Below are 22,142 nucleotides of genomic sequence, written 5' to 3'. Positions count from 1 at the left end.
GTGTCTTTGTAAATAAAATGTATGACCACATTTGTCCAAAGGATGGGGTTACTGAATCCTCAGTTAACTGTGGGTCAAAGAAGATATCACAAGGGAAGTTTAAAAATATTTCAAACTAAATGATAATGGAAACACAACAGAATTTAAGTTTGTGGGCTTCACGTAAAGCTGTGCTTAGAGGGATTTAAAAACTTTCTGTAGTAGGAAAACACAGCCTACTGATACCAGGAACAAAAAAATGGGATATTACTACTGATCCTACAGCCATTAAAAGGATAGTAGGAAATATAATGAACAACTTTATGCCAGTGAATTTGACAAATGGACATACTCAATAAAAATATAATTTACTGAAATTGATGCAATAAATCGAAATGAGTAGCCTCTAAATATATGTAGAAGTGGATTTGTAATTAAAAATTACAAAGTGAAATTCACAAAGTTTCATTGATGAGTTCTATCAAATATTTAAGGAACAAGTAGTACTAATCTTCACAGACTTTTTTCAGAAAACAGAAGAGGAGGGACTATTTCCCAGTTTGTTTAACAGGCCAGAGTAACTGATACAAGAATGTGTAATGGATATTAAAGGGAAAAAAAACAATACAGCCCAATATCCCTCATGAGCATAAATACAAACACTCTCAAGAAAATACTAACAAACTGAATCTTCAATAAAGGATAGTACACCACAACCTGGTTGAGATTGTCCCAGGAATATAAGGGTGATTCAAATATCAATGAATCAGTGTAGTTCAGCACATTTACAGAAAAATAGAAAAAAGTCATACAATCACATAGATCCTTACCAAAAAAGCTTTTGACAAAATTCAGTACCCATTTATCTTCAAAACTCTTAGCAAACTTAGGAATAATAGGGAATCCCCTCGATTTGGCAAAGAGTAAATATGAAAAATCTAGAGCTAAAATCATGCTAAACGGTGGCTTATTGAATGTTTCGCCCTAAGATCAGGAAAAAGGGAAAGAATATCTGTTCCTACCACTTCTATGGGTAGTTTTGCTTTACTGCAAAACAAGTATTCCTAAAAAACAAGGCGCTTTTAAAAATCACAGGACTTACAGGGAAAATGCATTAAGGGCACAAAACCAAAAACTATTAGTGACAAAAAAGACAGGAACCTAATAAAGGCTAATAAAAATAAAATAAAAAATAAAACCTAAAAAAATGTAAAAGTTTTACATAGGTTAAATGGTTAAATACATAAATACTACCACAAGTTTGGCACTTTATATAGAAAAAGACTAAGTTTGCTTGTAGAGATGAGGATCAGAAGGGATTACCCCTTGCCAATGAAGTGGTGGAAGAAAAGTTATCAAATCAGATAAAATTGTAGCTTCGAATGTGGATGAGCATAGTTTGTAGCATAAATTGAGGTAACAGGTCTATTGCTGAGGTTACGTTTTGTATATTTTGTGGCTCAGTTTAGCTGGGTGTAGTTTCTGCGTTCATTTAGTATTTTTTATGGATAGTATTTACAGAAGTAAATACGAAATTCACATTGCTGAAATTGTTCCCTAATATATGATTTGCTTTGGAACAAATCCAAAAAACTTGAATAGTTTAAATACATACATAAATGTGTGTGTGCGTATATATATATGTATATATATATATACACACACACTATTTATAAATATATATGCATATAATATGTGTATGTTTATATAGGAACAATTAGCATGTGAAAAGATGTTCAGTACCTTTATTCATCAGGGAGGTGTATGTTTAAATCACAGTGAGTGCTCAGGGCACCTGGTGGCTCAGTTGGTTAAGCTTCCGACTTGGTTTTGGCTCTCATCATGGTCTCAGGGCCATAAGATTGAGCCCCATGTCAAGCTTTCTGCTCAGTGGGGAACGTGCTTCTCTGTCTCCCTCTACCTGCCATGTCCCCTGCTTGTGGGCACTCTGTGTCAAATAAATAAATAAAATCTTAAAAAAAAAAAAAAGAAAAGTGATAACATGTTCACAAAAGACTTGTGTACTTGGATACAATATTTTTTTTTTTAAGATTTTATTTATTTGTCAGAGAGCACAAGTGGGGGGAGCAACAGCCAGAGGGGGAAGCAAGCTCTCCATTGAGCAAGGAGCCCAGCGTGGGACTTGATCCCAGTACCTTGGGATCAGGACCTGAGCTGAAGGCAGACACCTAACTGACTGAGCCACCCATGCATCCTTCTGGATACAATTGTAATGTGTACTAACAGGTTTTTGGGTGAACCGAGTGGTTTATCAATCCAGTGATGTAGTACTTAGCAGCAGAAGGCAACTATTTATACATAGTAACATAGATGAATTTCAAAAGCATTATGCTAATAAGTAAAAAATGTTACTAATCTTGTGCTACAAATCAGCTCAGCTAGTTGGGTCATAATGAGGGAACTGATTGCAAAGGGCACCAAAGAACTTCTTGGGTATGATAGTAATATTTTATCTCTTGTTTGGGCTGACACTTAGGTAGTGTTAGTTTATTTAACTGTACACTTAAAATTTCTACATTTCACTCTGAATTGTATCTCAGTGAAGTTGACTTAATTTACAAAGTTTATTGAGAAAGCACAAGTGACAACAGTCATGGTCTCTACCTTGTGGAGCTGAAGAGTAGTATGACCTAAGAACATAAATATTACAGAGTCAAGTATATGAACTTTGTAAACTTAACCTACACTTGGGAAGTAGGAAATTTCTTGGAGGAAGTAATGTTGAACCTGAAGATGGAGGAGGATATTTTTGGATAGTTGTATAAGTGGTCAAGTGATAGGCAAGGAGAAAGTGTTCTAGGCAAAGGAGATATTTTGTGCAGAGGCACAGAAATGAGAGAGTATGGCTAAAAGAATGTTTGAGCAGATGACAGATAATCAAGATCATTGGGGCTGAGAATGTGTGTGGGGGAGAAAGGAAAGAAAATGAAATAAGTGGGGGGTGGAGGAGCAGGAGATTATGATGAAGAGGTTAGCAGAAGATCGAAGTCATTTAGAACCTTGAAGGCTTTGGACGAAGTTTGATTTTATCATAAAAGAGCAGAGCAGCTGAGTGAGAAGATCTGATTTGCATTTTAGGAAGATCCCTGTGACTCCAAATGTGAAAAGTGGAATTAAAGGGGTTAAGATTTGGGGCCTGGACCCAGCTGCAAAGTTTTTCGGAAATGTCAGATAGTTGTTAGTTTGTACTAGGAAAGCGGCTCTGGGAATGCTGAAAGTGAATGGGTTCAGATCTGTTTAAAATGTGGATTCAATAGGACTTGCTTGAATACAGGAAATGAGGGAGGAGGAGTGGGGGGGGGACTTACTTCTTTACTTTGAAATTTGTTGAAGTCTCCTGTGCCTTATGCCATGTCTCATAGATTAATGAGTGTATGGGTCCTAGTCATGGGAAGGATCTTGGCTGGAGACAGATTGAGACTTACTAGTCTGTAAATGATGAGGAAGTAGGTAAGTTTATGAAGGGGAGTATGTGGAATGAAAAAAAAGCAATGAGGTGCTAGACTAGAAACTTGAAAAATACCAACATTTGGGGCACCTGGGTGACTTAGTTAAGCATCCAACTCTTGGTTTTGGCTCAGATTGTGATCTCAGGGTTGTGAGATGGAGCCTGACACAGGAGATTTTCTACTGGAGATTTTCTCCCTCTCTCTCTGCTCCTCCTCCCATCAAATAAAATAAATAAAATAAAAAAAAAAAAAAAAGGAAAGAAAGAAAGAAAAAAAGGAATGATGCCAGAATAGGCTTTTGGAAATGAGAATGAGAAACTAAGAAAAATAAGTGTGGTGTCACAGACTTGAGGATGACTGCTTCAAGGAGTATATTCAGAGGTTTTAGATGTCTGATGAGGACTTAAAAAAAGGCCTGGGAGGTATCATTGTTGACCTTTAGGACAACAGTTGGCAAGAGTGGTGAGGACAGTGAACAGATTGCATGGGTAAGAGCTGACTGCCAGCTTGGTCACCTTAAACGTTGGCTCTGAAGGGGAGAAGAGAGGGGACTGTAGCCAGAAGGAAGCTGAGGTTGAAGGAAGTTTTTTTTGTTTTTCTTTGGGTGTTTGTTTTATTTTGGAAACAATTAATGAGAAACAGTGATTAGAAAGAAAATGGTTACACATAATTACAGAAAAAAATGGGAATAATTAACTGAACTGGATTTCAAAGATTCACAGAATGGGATCTAGCAAACAGGTGGGGAAATAGTACTTAGATCGTACCAGGAGGGAAGCAAATGATTGGCTGAAGGTAAGTTTATAGATTGGCTCTTGGTAAAATTAGAAGATTTAAGAAAATTGGGGCACCTAGCTGATGTTGGAGTTGTGAGTTTGAGACCCATTTTGGGTGTGGAGATTACTTAAAAATAAAATCTCCAAAAAAAAAAAAAAAAAGATTTAAGAGAATCAAGAAAATTTAACAAATTTTAGTGCTGATTTTAGCATTGATTCCCATTAATTTTTATAGTATATTCTTCTCTCAACCTGAAAATTATATCTTAGAAAATTATTTGAAAAATCTTCTCCCTTTCTATCCCTGCATGCACACACACCAAAGTGATCTTGGAAAGAAATCTTAAGATTTTAATAAAAGTAAGCCTTTAAACTATGCCCTTGCATTTTCCCTGTAGAATGCTGAGTCTACTGTTAGAGGTGACTCAACAATGAAAATAACATTGCTGCCTATGTTCATTTGCTTACTTTGCCGTAATGAAATGCCACAGACTAGATGACTTAAAAACAAGAGAAACTTACCTTCTCACAGTTCATGAGGCTGGAAAATCGAAGGTCAAGATCCAGCAGGGTTCAGTTTCCGGTGAGGATTGCCTTCCTGGTGTGCAGATAATTTGCCTTCTCTCTCTGTCCTTGTATGTCCTTTCCTCCTTGTGTGTGGAGAGCAAGAGTGAGACCGAAAGCAAGAGGGAGAGAGAGAGAGAGGGAGAGAATGCGCTCTCGTGCTCGAGCTCTTCCTTGTCTTTTCTTAGAAGGACACTAATCTTGTTAGATCAGGGCCCCACCCATATGAACTCATTTAACCTTAATTGATTCCTTAGGGTTCCATCTCCAGATATAGCCACACTGAGGATTAGGGCTTTTCAACACGAGAATATTAGAGGGACACAAACATTGAGTCCATAACACTATATTAGCAACTCTTGCATTTTTAATGGGGTATTAGATTCTTTATGGATCATATGGAAAATTTTTGTTTTGCTCTCTTGAGGTATAGTTGACATACAGCATTATATTTTAAGTGTGTAACATAATTTGATATTTGTATATATTGCAAAAAGATCGCTAGTTAACATCCATCATCATATATAGTTACAACATTTTTTTTCTTGTCATGAGAATTAAGATTTACTATCTTAGCAATTTTCAAATATGCAATATTACTGTATTAACTATAGTCCTCAAGCTATACGTTACATCCCCATGACTTATTTATTTCATAACTAGAAGTTTATACCTTTTAATACCCTTCATCCTTTTTGCCTAACCACCCCCTACCTCTGGCCAACTATCAGTTTATTCTCTATATCTATGAGCTTTATTTTTTCCCCTTTTAGATTCCACATATAAGTGAGGTCATTATGGCATGCATCTTTCTGTTTCCCGTTTCGATCAGATAATGCCTCAGAGTCCATCCATGTTGTCACAAATGTTGAGATCTTGTTCTTTTTAATGGTTGAATAATACTCCATTCTCTGCATACACTACATCTTCTTTATCCATTCATCCATCAGTAGACAGATTGTCTCCATGTCCTGGCTGTTGTAAATAATGCTGTAGTGAATATGGGAGTGCATGTATCTTTCTGAGATAGTGGTTTCGTTTTCTTTGGATAAATACTTAGAAGTGGAATTGCTGGATTATATGTATTTTATTTTTAAGTTTTTGAGAAGCCTCCATTCTGTTTTCTGTAGTGGCTGCACCAGTTTATATTCCATCAGTACAAAGGGTTCCTTTTTCTCTGCATCCTCAACATTTGTTATTTATCTTTTTGATAATAGCCATTCTGATAGGTGTGAAGTGATATCTCATTGTGGTTTTTGATTTGCGTTTCTCTGAGAATCAGTGATGTTGAGCATCATGTGCCTATTTGTTGTATGTATGTCTTTGGAAAAAAATCTCTGTTCAGATCTTCCGCCTGTTTTTTTTTTTTTTTAATATTTTATCTATTTATTTGGAAAACAGAGATCACAAGTAGGCAGAGAGGCAGGCAAGGGGTGGGGGAAGCAGACTCCCCACTGAGCAGAGAGCCCGATACGGGGCTTGATCCCAGGACCCTGAGACCATGACCTGAGTCAAAGGCAGAGGCTTAATCCACTGAGCCACCCAGGGGTCCCTCTTCTACCTATTTTTTAATTGGAGGTTTGGTTTTTCTTGATGACTTGTATGAGTTCATTATATATTTTGGATATTACCCCTTTACTGGATATATGATTTGCAAGAATTTTCTCCTCTATGCTAGGTTGCCTTTTCATTTTGTTGATGGTTTTCTTTGCTGTATACAAACCTTTTAGTTTGTTCTTGTCCTACTTGGTTTGTGTTTTTTGCTTTTGTTTCCCTTGCTTTTGGTGCCGAGCTTGCAATATTATCAATAAATTGAAAGGCTTTTTTTCCCCCCCACTTTTAAGTAGTTCCAGCTTAGTATTGTTCGTTTATCTCTAATCAGACTGTCTGGATTAATATATTAATTGAAGGACACTGGTAATAATATCTAAGTAAATGATACTTTCCAGATTACTTCTGTAAAAGTGAAATTAGATTAGTTTATCAGGCATTCTGACTTGGAAGATTCGTGAAAGTAAATAAATGTGGGTCAGACTTACACCTTTATTTGCAAGAATTTGTTTGGGCTGAAGAGATACGCACCTAAACACAACTGCTGATGTGTGTAAGAAGATATTAAGAATGTAATGAATCAAGAGTCTGTCTGGAATCTTACTGTGAAGCTTTTAAAAAAGGATTTCCTACCCCCACCCCAACCTAATCATGGAAGGAGGAACATCTCTTAAGTAGGAGCTGAGGGGGCTTTGACTGAGACATCTGTCACTTTATTCATTGCCACAATTAATTCAGTTGCTGTGACTGACTACGTAGATGTTTCCTCTTTCAGTTACTGCTCTTGTATTTCCTTTGAGTTAATTTCATTAAGTAGTTCACTTTCCTCCTAGATAGAGATGCAGAATATTCTGTTGAAGCATGCATATACAAATACGTGCACTCTCTCGAGAGACCCCTCATTTGCAGTTGAGACTAGTTGTTTGGAATTGTCAGCTATCAATTGTGGGTGTCCCCGCTGGTTAAGTTTAGAAACCTGCAAAACAATGGAAATCTGGGAAAGGCGAAACTTCAGTACCTTCTCTGATTGAGAAGGAGTAGCAGCCTGTACTGAAGCAACACTAGAAATTGGTGGGGTTTTCCCTCCTGATTTCTCAAGCCACCGTTTTGAGAGACCCTGACTCCTTTTTTTCATAATCAGATTGTATACAGTTTTTAAGAAATTCTAACAGTACATAAGCTTAAATAGGTCATAAATGCAAACTACATGGAAATAATATTTTCTTTGGAATATGAGCTTTCATATTTTTTGCCATTCACACATAACCAAAATAGACAATTAATTTAGCAGCATAGAGAACTGTAGAATATCCAAAAAAGCTATTCTAAATTAAGAGATCAAGTATAACAAAGTTAAAGTTTTCTTAAATAGAAATAATTGTTATAATGCTAATTCATTTAAATATAATAGAATTTATATGATGTACATTTTATTATTTATCCTGGTCAGGAAGTCAGGACAAATACCTTCAGTCTAGCCTAAGCAAAGCAAATACAGCTGATTTTAAAGATGATTAGGGCATGGGACCCTCTCTCTGCCATCCATATCCTCTCCCATTGTTTAGTTTTGCCTTTCTCTCTCTCATACTCATCTTTTGCCTTTTCACTTTTACAGACTTTTATATTTTCTCATATTCTTTACCCTTTTGTGTCTGTGTCTGAAAACATCTACCTTCATTCTTTATGGATTTTTTAGTTCAAGAGCACCATGAATCTAGAATCCCTTCGTACCTAGAGAGACAATTTGTCTCAGTTGTTCCCCTCTCCTCCAGGCAGTTGTGACCAGTGGGTAGTTAAATAGTGGCTTCCCTTTTTACTCAGATCTATGAGATCAGACTCTATTAAACAGAAGGAGGGGTGACTGATTCCATTTGCATCTCAAAAATAAACTTTAGAAATAGCAATAGGTAGTCAAGTGCCTTTTCTTTTGGTAGAAGGGCGTGTACTTAAGTTTCCTAGTCATTCTGGCACTTTCCATTACTTGGATAATTTAATGTTTTCTGTTAATAGTGTCCTAATAGGCTATAACTAAATGCTTTTTTTCTCCCATGTTATTTGTCTCAGTTTTTATCAAAGGACTTACAGAACCGTGACTTTTTGGTAAAATAATGTTCAAATATAATTATCTTAAGTATTTAGGTCTTATGGAGGAAGTGGTATTGCGTAGTACTTAAAAACTGGGACTCCTGAGTCAGAATAATCCTAGCTTGACCACATACATATGACTCTGTCCGCTCTCTGAACTTTTTAATTAACTAGTTAATTAATTTTTTTTAATCTATGAAATAGCAATAACAGTACTTTTTACCTCAAGGATCATTACAAAGATGAAATTATATAGTCCATATAAAAAGCATTAGTGCAATGTCCATCACACAGTAAGTGTTCAGTTAGTGTTGGCTCTTATTATTAATCTTTCTTTTTTCAGTGAAAAGAGCATTAGTCATCTCATTTACACCGCTTATCTGTCCAGTGATCATTGCTTCAACTGCCTAAAAGATTCAGTGTAGGTGTAGGGTATAAATTTAGCTATTTCATCTTAAAAGCTACGTTTTAAAGCTTAATCAGGGTCAAATTGACCTACAGCAAACAATACATGTTAAAATGTACACTTTGATAAGTTTATACTACAATTTATGTATTCATTTACCTATTGACATTTAGGATGTTTCCTGGTTTTTGGCTATTACAAATAAAGCCACTGTGAATATTCACACACAAGTCTTTGTGTGGACAGAGGTTTTTGTTCTCTTAGGTAATTACCTAGTTGTAGAATGACTGGTTCTGATGATAGGTATATGTTTACCTTTTTTAAAAGACTACTAAACTGTTTCCAAAGTGGTTGTCCTGTTTTATGTCCTCACTAGCAGTGTATGTACATTCCCTTCCACATTCTTGTCAGTATTAAATGGCTGATCACAAAGCTATTTTTTAAATATTACTCTTTCATATCCTTCTTTTATGTTTTTTTTTCTTTTATGTTGTTTTAAACTACATATCATTACATAAGAAGGATTATTTGGAAAAAGCACAAAATATGCCAGGTAGCTAGAGATTTTTAACTTAAAATTTAAAAAGTATTTGGAATTATACTTTAATCTCTTTTCTGGGAAGTTAACAGATGGTTTGCTAAAAATACTGGCTAATTGGGGGAGATACACTTCCTTAAGAAGCTAATTTTCTAATAGTGTACCTGTTTTATGTATGTGTTTTTTTCCTTTGGTAGAGTTTTCCAGAAAAGGACCTTCTGCACTGTCCATCTAAGGATGCAATTGAAGCTCATTTTATGTCTTGTGTGAAGGAAGCTGATGCATTAAAGCATAAAAGTCAAGTAATCAATGAAATGCAGAAGAAAGATCATAAACAGCTATGGATGGGATTACAAAATGGTAAATATTGCAGTTTAATTTCTGACTACCACTTTATAAAGTATGAAATAACTATAATCCTGTGAGTAATTTGTACATCTTAGAATTAGTGGTACAAGTTTAAATTCCAGCCTCTACACACAAAATTTTGCAAAGAAGCTACGTTGTAGTATTCCCTTACATTGTACTACATCCTTCTCTTTATGGATTTTCTAGCATAAGAGTTGCTTTGGCCATAACATCAGATGGTATAAACTTCCTGCATTTAGCTTCTGGAGAAAGTGCCCTTATTGCTAGTCATGATCTTTCTAGAATTACAACTGAGTACCTTGTGTACATAATAAAGTACCTCCCCTTAGGTAGGGCACAGACTCCAACACCTGCTTTCTCAGAGTACTAAGACTTGCTTTGTACTTGGATTCTGTCTCTCCTGGCTGGGATTTAGAAAATACATTCAAGGGGAAAGCTGAGAGGAATCTGCAGCTCCCCTCTATATTTTTCATCTTTTAGATCCCAGCTCCTTAATCTTGCCTGCATTGATTGTCTTCCAATGCCTTCAACACATTTGTCTTCCTTACAGGTAGCCATTGTTTTGTATGGGTCCAGTATGCATGAATTTCAGTTAACATGCTGTAGTTAAATAATACCAGGTCCTTAACAGAATGGTTCAAATTTCACTCGGTACTGTGTATTAACTGAAATTGCATAAAGTATAAACTATATTACTAACTCTTTAGTCCATGAGTCATTTAACAACAGATGTGCATCATGATCAAAGACCAGTCACATCACTTCTTTCAGTGTCCTTCAGTGAATCATCATTAGTCATCTGTTATTTAGTTTACCCACAGACAGCAAAGCGTGTAGTTGTGTTGCCTTCTTGTCTCCAGATAAGCCCATATAACATTTTATAAAATTGCATAATTGAGAGAGGTAATTGGCCAAGAAAGATGAAAGTATGGCAAAGAAACAAAAAGTGATAATGCTGATAGCAGCATTTTACTAAAATAGTGGAATTATAGAGGAAACTACTGACTGTGGGAATGTTGACACTACCGCCTTTTGAGAGACTAGATATGCAGCCACAGGAAGTTAGTGAAGGTGAACTTTTCCACATAAATGAGGTAGAGGTTGTGACAAAAAGGGTGAATTTATCCCAGAGAAAGTGATGCTGGCAAAAAACTTAGCATTAAAGGATCTCTGAGAGATATTTCATGACATTAGAAATGCAAACGGTAACATGTTTGGAGATTGATCCAGACTTAGAAAGGAGTATGACAGTTTGGCAAGGTTTAGGAAAGATGCTTCCTTGTAGGCTATGTGTCAAGAAAGCAAGCACTATTCAAACTGTGCTTAAAGTTTTTACAGAGCAGTAAATACAGGGCTTGAATTCTCAGTGTTTCTAATGTTTTAAATTACAGTGTACTAAACACATTAGTTTTATTCATTTTCTTATACATTTATAACTGAGTTTTTAATGTTTGCACAGTTTTTAAAGATCACACATTTGATTATTAAGATCACTTTATGTGGTTTCATGGTCGCTTTTCCGGCCCTGCACTATTGTGTAAAGCAACAACTGCCTATGTTTTATCCATCTTTTATAGTTATTTTTGGATAGAGAATTAGTTCAATATAAGGTAAACTTTCATGGCAATAACTAGGAATAAAATAGAAGACGCACCTTCCCCTCAACCCCTCCCAGAAAAAAACCATAATTTTTAAAAAATGTGATCCATTTTTATCTTTTGGACTATATTGTCACCGTGTCACGGAGGTGTTTGTGATTATTTAGTATTAAAGTTTCGCTATGCAAAACAGGGCATTATCTGAGACTTCAGTAATGCAAAGGTACATATTTTATGACACTCTGTACTCTACATTAAATGTTCTCATTTCTTTTAAGTCTCTTAGATTTGAGTTTCATGGAGTTGGTCTTTAGTTTTATATTTGTGTGTCTAGTATTTCTAAATTAGATTACAAACTCTGCAAAGACAGGCCTTTGCCTCTTTTATCTTACTGAATATACAAATTCCTATTAATTAAAAGAGTTTACAGCCCTTTAAGAAGGTGTACTTTTTCCTTTTTCTTGCTGGCTATTTGAAGATGAACTGAAATTTTAGGAGACTTGTGAATAAGATAACCTAAAAGGAAGAAGGTCAAATCTTATCAAGAAAGCAGGGATATGAGAATAATTTGGCTTCAGAATTGAAGTGAATAATTTTAATTGGTATTTAAATAGGTGTTCTTGAAATCTATAGTGAGTGTGGTGAGTCTGCTCTAGAGAGCTTTGGAATTCAGCAGAGGATTCTAAAAATGCTTGAAATATTTCACTTGGGGTATTGGAGGCTTGGGTGTGGTGGATGGTGGTTAAGAGTGTTTAGGGACACCTGGGTGGCACAGTTGGTTAAGCATTTGACTTGGTTTCAGCTCAGGTCGTGATCTCAGGTTCATTAGATCAAGCCCTGCATCAGTTCCGCTCTCAGTGCAGATCTCCTTGAGATTCTGTCTCCCTCTGCCCCTCTTTCATGCTCTCTGTCTCTCAAATAAATAAATAAATCTTGAGAAAGGGGAAAAAAAAGTTGTTTAGTCTCAGCTCTCCTAGCAGCTCCATAGGGCAACTCACTCAATCCCTTCAAGCTTCAGTTTCTTTATATGTAAAACAAGATACTATCTGCTATGTTCTTTTATAGGTGTCCTGGAGGCTTTAACGCAACACTACTACAGTTTATGTGAAAGTGCACGAAAGGAAGTAAAACTGTTTTGATAAAAAGAATTGTTGAGAAGTCATGTTGGAGACCCTAGAACAGGGGTTGGCAAACTATGATCATGGGCCAGCCACCTTTTTTGTAAATAAATGAATATTTGTTAGAACCCTTCCACACCCATTTATTTGTGTATTGCCTGTGGCTGCTTTCATGCTATAGTAGCAGAGCTAAATAGTTCTAACAGAGACCATGTGGCCCATAGCCTACAATATTTACTCTCTCTGACGCTCTTAGCAAACACTTGGCAGCTCAGAGAAGGTTGACCAGACCAACAGCTCATATTTATCATTGACCTAAAGCACGAGTTGAAATGTCACATTCAGAACTTGGTATAATGACTTAGTCTAAGTATAACTTAATTATTGGACTTGGTCTAATAACTGCATTGCTGTTTTTTGGCCTAATATTCCCTTTTTTCCTGTTTTTGTCTTAGCGCCTATTCTTTCTTGCATATACAACTGTTTTAAAGTTAGCATTGCTAAGTTTAATTTTGTTAAATTAAAAAAATTTATTAAATTACTTTTCAAATTGAGTTTCATTAAATCTGACTTAAAATGGTATGCGGTTAAAATGTACTTTATTCCATTTTTATTTTTAGCTTTACATTTTTTTTCATAGCTGTTATTGTTTGTATTGGTAATGATTGAAGTTACACGCAAAATCTTCTGTGTAGGGTACCCTTTGGGTACTGGAGACCTTGGTAGTTTATTTATTCTGCTTTTAAAAAACTAAAATAGTCATTTAGGAAATTTTTAACTACGTAAATGTTGTTGCTAGAAGATATATTTTGGGGGCGTCTGGGTGGCTAAGTCAGTTAAGTGTCTGCCTTCGGCTCAGGTCATGATCCCAGGGGCCTGGGATTGAGCTTGCTTCTCCCTCTCCCACTGCCTGCTGTTCCCCCTGCTTGTGCTCTCTCTCTTTGTCAAATAAATAAAATCTTTAAAACAAAACAAAATAAAACAAAAACAGAGGCACCTGGGTGGCTCAGTTGGTTAAGCATCTGCCTTTGGCCCAGGTCATGATCCCAGAGTCCAGAATCGAGCCCTGCATTGGGGTCCCTGCTCAGTGGGACTGTGCTTCTCTTCCCCTGGCCCCACAGCTGGTGTGCTCACTCACACACTTTCACACGTGCACACAAAAATAATAAAATCTTTTTAAAAAAGAATATATTTTGGGATAAAAGACTGAAGTTACCTACATTAAAGTAAATTGGTGAAATGTGGGTGTAGTATTCCTTCTGCCTAAAATGCCCTTTCCATCTTTTTGTCTAATTCCTACTTATGTTTTAATGTGCATCTCCGTTGTCATCTGCTATGTGAAGCTTTCTTTTTAAATTTTTTTTAGGCAACAAATATTTATAGGACATCTAACATGAGCCTTGACATTCTGCTAGGAGTTCGTGATCAGCAGTGATAAAACAGACATGCACTCTGTGATGGAGCTTATGGTGGCATGGAGGCAGAGTTACCTGTATTTTCATGCTGTCATGCCACCTTGTCCATTTATATGCATTTTTGCTCTCATATTTTACCACACTCTGGTATAGTTATGGTTTATGTAATTCTATTAGAATATAAATTTCTCCTGGTTAGAGTGTAGTATACATTTTTGAATCCCTAGCACCAAGTCTAGTCTTAGGCATAGAGCAGATAAAACAAATACTAACTGAATGACTATTTTATTCCTTTTTAATACTGTAAGGAAATAAGGTTAACAGCCTTTTATAAGTAGTTTAATACTACTTATTAAAGTAATAGAGGAACTGTTTTGTTTGAATTTATTTATGGAAATCCAAAGGAAGGTCTTAATTAATTTGTGAATGCAAAGATACTTCACCTTTTGGTTTGTCTAATTGTAAATTGGTCAGAGTTGAGGCATAGCAGATGGTAAATGTATTTCATTCAGAACTGCACCTGTAGATCGTAACAACTAAACAACAATTTAAACAGTTTTTGAATACTTTCAAATGCTAATTTTAATTTTTCAGATCTGTGTGAAAGAGAAATAAGAAAAACTTTTGGAAACCAAGAAAACTCATTTAAGACATACTGAGCCTTTCAGTGTTTTTTATGGGTTTTCATTTTAGATATAAAAGTATTTAAGCTCCCTGTGAAACCAAGTTAATGACCACAAAAAAGAAAAGAAAGTAACATTTTTATCATTTATGAGGCTGTTACCACTACACGTGCAGGCTCTTTTCTATTAAATGTCAATAGGCTGTTTTTCTTATAAGCAAGAGATTTAAAGAAATCTCTAAAAAATATTTTCAACATAATATATAACTCAGTTTTCAGCCTTGGTTTTTTGAGTATACTAAAAAAGATAGCATTAAATAAAATTCCCTAGTCCTTCAGTCAGTTATTTGGTGGTGTACCATTTTAACATAAAACTGGTTTCTAAGAGGAAAGTGATGAGTGAAGGGTGATTTTTATAACAGTCATAATATTTTGAAAATACTTTTGTTTGCTAGGTGATATAAAAGATAATCGTAATGGTTTTATCTCTTTGGAAGCTTGTATGGTAAAGACAGTTGGATTGTAATTGCATTGCTTTGTTTTTATCAGTTGCATATAGTAGATTCAGTATTGGACTGACAATCTGTTGGTCTAAAAAGGATCTAATATTTAACTCATATCAGTTGTGTGGTCTGGCAGATCACTTTCCTCTCTGAACTGGAGTTCCTTATAAATGAATGTGCTAAGACTTCCTGAGACTTGCATTCAAGGACTGTAAAGTGGTGATCCCATAGACCTGCATTCTTATGATTAGATGTTTTCAACTGATTCCGAAGGATTTCTTGGAAGAAGAATTACTGTTGATAATCTCTCTCTCCTCCTGCTTCTTCTTTCTTCCTTCCCCTTCCTGCCTTCCTCTTACCTTTTCCCATTTCCTTGTTCCCTTCTTCCCTCTCCCTTTTTCTCGTTCCCTCTCCCTGTCCCCTTGAAGCAGGACTTAAGTGAAAGATAACTTTCCAGAAATAAGTGTGGTATCATAGAAGGAGTACTAAAACAGAGAGAGAAGAGATTTTAAGACTCAGCTCTGTATCTTGAAGCTTCAGTTTCTGTGATTTTGTTACAGTGTCAGATACTGTTCTAGATGTAGGTGGTATGGAAGGAGGTTCCTAAGTAGAACCTTCAACCTTTTTTCTGTATGAAAGGTCACTATTTGATAAGCTTTCTGTTTGTCTTTTTTTTTTTTTTTAATATATTTATTTATTTATTTGACAGAGAGACACAGCGAGAGAGGGAACACAAGAGAGGTAGTGAGAGAGGGAGAAGCAGGCTTCCTGATGAGCGGGGAACCTGATGCGGGGTGAAGGCAGATGCTCAAGGACTGAGCCACCTAGGCACCCTGTTTGTCTTTAGCAAAAGATTTTTAGGGGCACCTGGGTGGCTCAGTGGGTTAAGCCTCTGTCTTCAGCTCAGGTCATGATCTCAGGGTCCTAGGATCGAGTCCCGCATCGGGCTCTCTGCCTGCCTCTCTGCCTACTTGTGATCTCTCTCTCTCTCTGTCAAATAAACAAATAAAATCTTAAAAAAAAAAAAAGAAAGAAAAGAAAAGAAAGATTTTTACCAGTCATGAGAACACTGAGCCTCCACTGAGCAGAGAGAAAAGTATAATGAAGCCCCACTATGTGTCACCCAGCCTCAGCAGTTAGCAATATGTGGCCAGTCTTCTTTCATCTATTATTTCTCACTCCTCCCCCACTCTGGGTTTATAGAAATTTTTTTCTTTCATCCGGTGCCACCAGCATTGCTTATAGATTTATATCCTTCATAGATTTTATACTCTGATATTTAATCAAGTCTTGGAAACAACATTCATTATAGGAGAGTCGTGCCCAGATCCTGGTAGTTTGGTTCAGTCAGTTGCAAGAAATCTGCCAGGCACGGGGGCCACTGGGGTGCATGTGACAGGCATGGCCCTTCCTTCAGAGTTCACAGTCTACTAGGGGAACCAGATGTTAAACAGATAGCCTCTAAATAATTATTACATTTATAGCTAGAGTTGTAGAGGAAGGAAGAAGGGATAGAGAGCAGGGTGGTCGTGATGAAAGTGTTCCAGGCATAGGGAATGATCTGGGTGAGGCAGAGAAGCAGAAAAGAGCTTCTGAGAGCTTAGAGGAGACCATTCTGAATAGAGCATGGTGATCAAGATTGAAAGTGGAAAGTCACGAACAGTACACATTAGGCCTTGTGGTGCAAATTAGAGTGAGACCCTATCTATCCAGGGCTTTATAGGCTGTTTTAATGATATTGATCTTAATCCCCAGGGATGGAGATGGGATAGATAGGGGACCACTGAAAGATTTTTTTTTTAAATATTTTATTTATTTATTTGACAGAGAGAGATCACAAGTAGGCAGAGAGGCAGGCAGAGAGAGAGGGAGAAGCAGGCTCCCTGCTGAGCAGAGAGCCCGATGTGGGGCTCGATCCCAGGATCCTGAGATCACGACCTGGGCCGAAGGCAGAGGCTTAACCCACTGAGCCACCCAGGCACCCCCCACTGAAAGATTTTAAGCAAGAATATGACAGAGTCAGATTTTCTTTTTAAAGGCATCTTTTTGAATGCAGTATGGTTAGTGAATTCAAAGAGAGCAAACATGGAATTAAAAGACCACTAGGAGTCCATTCCAGTGGTTAGGTGAGACATGGCAATTGTTTATAAATGATGGCCTTGAGGATAGAGAGAAGTAGGTGGATTTGAGAAATATTTGAGATACAGAATTGTTAAGACTGAGTATTTGGTTGACTGTAACAAGTAATAGAATGAGAACTGTCAAAGTTGATTCCCAGATGTTGCAGAAACGAGTGAGTGCGCCTAACTAGTTTTATGCAGCTTACACATATTATCCAAAAGTAGATCTTTGCTGTTTTGTTACATTTAAGATACCACTTTTTAATGCCCAGTCCCTTAGTACAATTAAAAATTTTTTTAAAGATTTTATTTTTAAGTAATCTCTACACCCAGCGTGGTGCTTGAGCCTACAACCCCAAGATCACGAGAGGATCAAGAGTCTTACCCTCCACCAACTGAGCCAGCCAGTCACCCTTCCTTAATGCTGTTAGAAAAGGGAATGTAGGTCACTTTGATGCCATACCTATTTTTAAATGTCACCTGATTTCTGCTAATACTATTTTGCTTTCCGAATGCTGAAAAACAAAATTTTGCTTACAGTTGACATCAGGCTTACTAGTTGATAGCATCCAGTCATACTTTTAAGTTGAAACATTCGCCTGTCTCCTTACCTTAACCACCTCTCCCGTTCTCCATTGTTTCATAAAATTTTTGGTTTGGGTTTTATAATCCTTTTAGTTCTTTTAATGTCTTCCGAAGTAATTCCCCTTTATGTATTAACTTAAAGCAGCATACCTACAAAAGCAGAGTAGCTATGTTATTTCTGAGCCTATTGAGGGATTTTCATTTCAGCTCCATTTTTTCACTTTCTTCTTTGAAGATCATTCTGTGTTGGAGAAGATGGAAGCTAAACGAAGTCCAATAGTTGAGCTTTCTCTCTGTCTCTTATGATACTGTTTTCCCCAATAATGTTTTCCATGCTTTGTTTCTTTGCCAAACATTGTTTAGGAAGTTCATTTTGCCTTTCTTATTTTTTTATAAGCCTCATCTTAGGGTTGGTGTTGGCCTTCCTGCTACTCTTTTTTTTTTTTTTTTCCCTTCTTCCTGCTACTCTTAACATGTTCCTTATATTAGGGTTCTCCAGAGAATCAATTTCAAGAATATATACATAGGGGCGCCTGGGTGGCTAAGTCATTGGGCGTCTGTCTGCCTTCGGCTCGGGTCATGATCCCCGTGTTCTGGGATCGAGCCCTGCATCAGGCTCCCTTCTCTGCGGGAAGCCTGCTTCTCCCTCTTCCACTCCCCCTGCCTGTGTTCCCTCTCTCGCTGTCTCTCTCTCTCTCTGCCAAATGAATAAAATATTTTTTTTAAAAAAGAATATATACATAAAAAGAGATTTATTATGAGAAATTGGCTCATATGATTGTGGGAGCTTAGACGTACCATGATTTGCCTTCTACAAGCTGGAAATCGAAGAAAGCCAGTCATGTAATTCAATCTGAGATAGAAGTCCTGAGAAACCAGGGGAGCCAGTGGTATAAATTCTAGTCTGATGGCGTGAGAAGATGAAATGAGTTGTCCCAGCTCAATACGTGGGCAGGAAAAGACTGAATTCCTTCTTCTTCCTTCCCCTTTCTTTTGTTTTGTTTAGGTCCTCAACTGATTAGGTGATGCCCACCCACATCAAGGTGGACAGTCTACTGAAGGTTCACCTATTCAGTTACTAATCTCATCTGGAAACACTCTCACAGTCATACCCAGAAATAATGTTTAATCTGGGCATTCCATGACTAGTCAAGTTGACCCATAAGATCAACTATCACATTCCTGATAAAACTTGGTCGTGTTTTATGGGTGTCATTTTAATGTTAATTCATTGAATTCATTCAGTTACTGTTATTGAATCTATGCTGGAGTTAAAGCAGTGAATAGAACAGACTGAAATTCATACCCTTATGCAACCAAAATTATTGTGGGGGAGAACAGGTAAATGTGGTGTGTGTGTGTGTGTGTGTGTGTATATCTATCTGTGTATATATGTGTATCTAGTATATCTGTATATGTATATGTATAAAATATTTCTATGTTTCACATGATAATAAGTGCTATGGGAGAAAAGTAAAGCAAGGAAATATGAGAAAGAACTGTATTGGAATAGGGCATTGCTATTTTAAATAGAATGGTCATGGAAGGTCTCACTGATTTTGTGACATTAAGTATAGATCTGAAGTAGCACTATGTGTTTATCTAAGGTTAATACCTTCCTAGGAGAAGGAACAGCAAGGGCAAAGCTTGAGGTAGGAGAATGCTATGCAGTTTCAAAGAATCTAATCCTGTTTACAGCTTTTTGAAGTTAAAGATAATGTAAGGGTTTTTTTTTTTTCCCTAGGATCCCCCTTCTTCTCTAGTCTTCTTGTCATATTTTCCCTCTACCTTTATAGTGTCACTTTTTTTTTTTTTTTAACATTCTTTGTAGCAAAAGTGACACCTTTTTTTATATCTAGTTTTTTTCATAAGTCTCCTGGGACACAAAGCATCCTTTTGATAGTTGATTTTACACTATTTCAAAAACAATAAACAAAGTGTTAAGAATAGCTACAAGGAGGGATTGGACCTATTTATATTAAGGTGGTTAAGGAAGACCTCTTTGAAGAGATAATATTTAACCTGAAATCTTAAGGATGGGAGAGAACCAATCATTTAAGGGAATAATGTGCTTCAAGAACATGAAGCAACAAAGAGTTTGGTATGTTTTAAGGAACCAAAAGAAGGCCACTGTGTCTTGGAAAATAGTGACCAAGAGGGAAGGGTGACATGAGATGAGATTGGAGAGATGGGAAAGAGCTAGATGATATAGGCCAACGAAAATAATTCAGATATTAAGTGCAGTGGGAAGCCTTTGGAGAATTTTTAAGCAAGAGCGATGAGATGCAAAAATGATGTAAGAGCATTGTTTTCTGAATGAAGAATGTGCAAGAAGGAGCCATGATGGGAATTGGAGAGGCCACAGCACTAGGTCCAGGTATCAGATGATGGTGGCCTCTAGGGTGATGATGGTTAGAGATGGAGAAAATTCACTAAATTTGGGGTTTGTTCTGGAGGTAGAATGGACAGAATCTATTACTAGGTTGGCTATAAGTTTAGGGTGAAAAAAGGGGAAAGAATCATTTCTGGATTTCAGCTGGGACATCTAGATGGATAGTGCTGCTTAGTACTGTGATATGAAATAACTAGATGGAGAATAGGTTTGGGTTGGGGAGGAAAGCCATTGAGAAGGTCAACTTTGAGGCTGAAAGTTTGAGATGTCTCTGAGACACTGATGTAGAGATATATTGCGAGGTAGAGAGGTATTGCTAGAGTTAAGTATTGTGACTGTGTGTCAGTAGATGCAGGTGGCTTGATAAATTTGAATTGAATGCTGCAGCTTCTAATTTCATACTGGTTTACTTTTATAAGTACATCTTTATTATTTCATCTTTAAGGATATGATGGTTAATGTTCCCAGTGATATAAGGCAGTGAAATATGGAGCAATTCCATATATTCCTGATGTTTGGTGGTTCTTTATACCCCCTGTGCTGACTTAGTCATTTCCATTATTTTGCCTGCAATTCAAGAAGGTGAGTGACTTAAAGCTGTGTGTGTGGCATTCAGGAATCTACAACTTTGTAAGAAAGTTGCTTAAAGCAAATTATTAACCTGCTTAAGCATTCAGTTGGATTTTACTGTGGAACAGACGGGAATTTTACTCTACTATATTACGTCTTTTAAATCAGTCTCTTTGTTCTACTTTCTGTAATTAAAAATAATGATGGAAATCTGAATAGTTTATGTATTTGTGTTTTAACGTAAAGCTATACAGATACTTTTCTTAGACTTCTGGAGAAAGATTGCTCATGAAATTACATGATTTAAATGAATAAGTAAATTTGGTAATAATTTGGATCATAGCCTCTTACAGTTCTTTGGGTAGACTTGGCAGTGAACATCATGGACAGTAAAACTTGGTGAAAACATTTAGACAGTTATTTCATAATATGCTACACATTATCCTAACATAAGTTTATTGGAAAGAGTCCATTAATAACAGTGAATGGTTGTATGTCCCAGAATTCACCAGTGGTAGGGAATATATTTTGCATATGAGATGCAGTTGATATGTGTATAAATCTGTATAACTAAGATGATTATCTAAACTCGGATTAATAATTGAAATACTTTTAGTGAATTTTTAGTGTTATAGGAACACGAAGATTTGGTTTGTAATGTCCTTTTAATTTCAAACCATCTATGGTAAAAGGACTGCTTCATCATATCTTTTATTTATATTTGATCCAGTTAAAAAAACTTTCTTAAAATTTATCCTCCTAACATACTGTCATTTTTTCCCCATAAAGTCAGTGTGGGAGGGTTTAAGAGGCTTTTCTTCCACTGTATAGAGGAAATGCAAGCAAACATCTGTCTCATAAATGATTTTCAACTGTTGGAGTCATGGCCTGTCATTACTATTTAAATTTATAACACAGTTCCTCTTAAAAAAAGAAAATTACATAATGCAGGTATATATGCATTTGTAGTTTAACTTAATTTGTTTTTAAATGAATATTTTGTTTTGAAACTTAAAGAATTTTATGATTTAAGAGAACAGAAAACCTCAGAGGTACTTATTTTCCTAATTTTTGTTTTGTTTTGTTTTGTCCATTTGCTCATTACTTTTCTTAAGAGTACCATTTCTCAAAGTATAGACAGTTGGGTCAGAAGTATCAGCATGATGTAGGAACAGATTAGCAATGTACCCTAGACCAATTGAATCACAAACTCTGGGGTCCCAGCAAAAGGTCCCAGCAACCTTATGGTTCCATAAGCCCTCCAGGTGATGGAGATGCACAAAGTTTGAAAACTTCAGTTCTCTGGAGCGGGATTTCTCAACCTCAGCAATATAGATATTTTGGAGTGAGTAATTCTTTGGTGTTGGGGCAGTGGCAGGGAGGGAGCTACCTTGTGCATTGTGGGATGTTTGGAGCATTCCTGGTCTTTGTACCCACTCACTAGATGCCAGTAGCACACTACTCCCCACTCTCTATCATGA

The 22,142-nt window shown here is 36.5% G+C and overlaps 1 protein-coding gene across 4 annotated transcripts in view; it reads left to right on the top strand.

Moving 5' to 3' along the window:
- ATG5 (autophagy related 5) overlaps window positions 1-22,142 on the top strand; it is a 129,119-nt gene that overhangs the window by 37,244 nt on the left and 69,733 nt on the right. For 3 of the 4 annotated variants that reach the window (XM_032858233.1, XM_032858234.1, XM_032858235.1), the window contains one exon: window positions 9,567-9,729. The exons of the other annotated variant lie outside the window; for it this stretch is intronic. In XM_032858233.1, coding sequence (XP_032714124.1) covers window positions 9,567-9,729 — 163 coding nt within the window. The remainder of the gene's footprint in view (window positions 1-9,566; window positions 9,730-22,142) is intronic. 4 annotated transcript variants of the gene reach the window in all.

Source organism: Lontra canadensis, unplaced genomic scaffold, assembly GCF_010015895.1.
Source record: "Lontra canadensis isolate GAN:19392208 unplaced genomic scaffold, GSC_riverotter_1.0 scaffold14, whole genome shotgun sequence".
Taxonomy (NCBI): domain Eukaryota; kingdom Metazoa; phylum Chordata; class Mammalia; order Carnivora; family Mustelidae; genus Lontra; species Lontra canadensis.
This window is presented reverse-complemented; position numbering and strand designations above follow the sequence as displayed.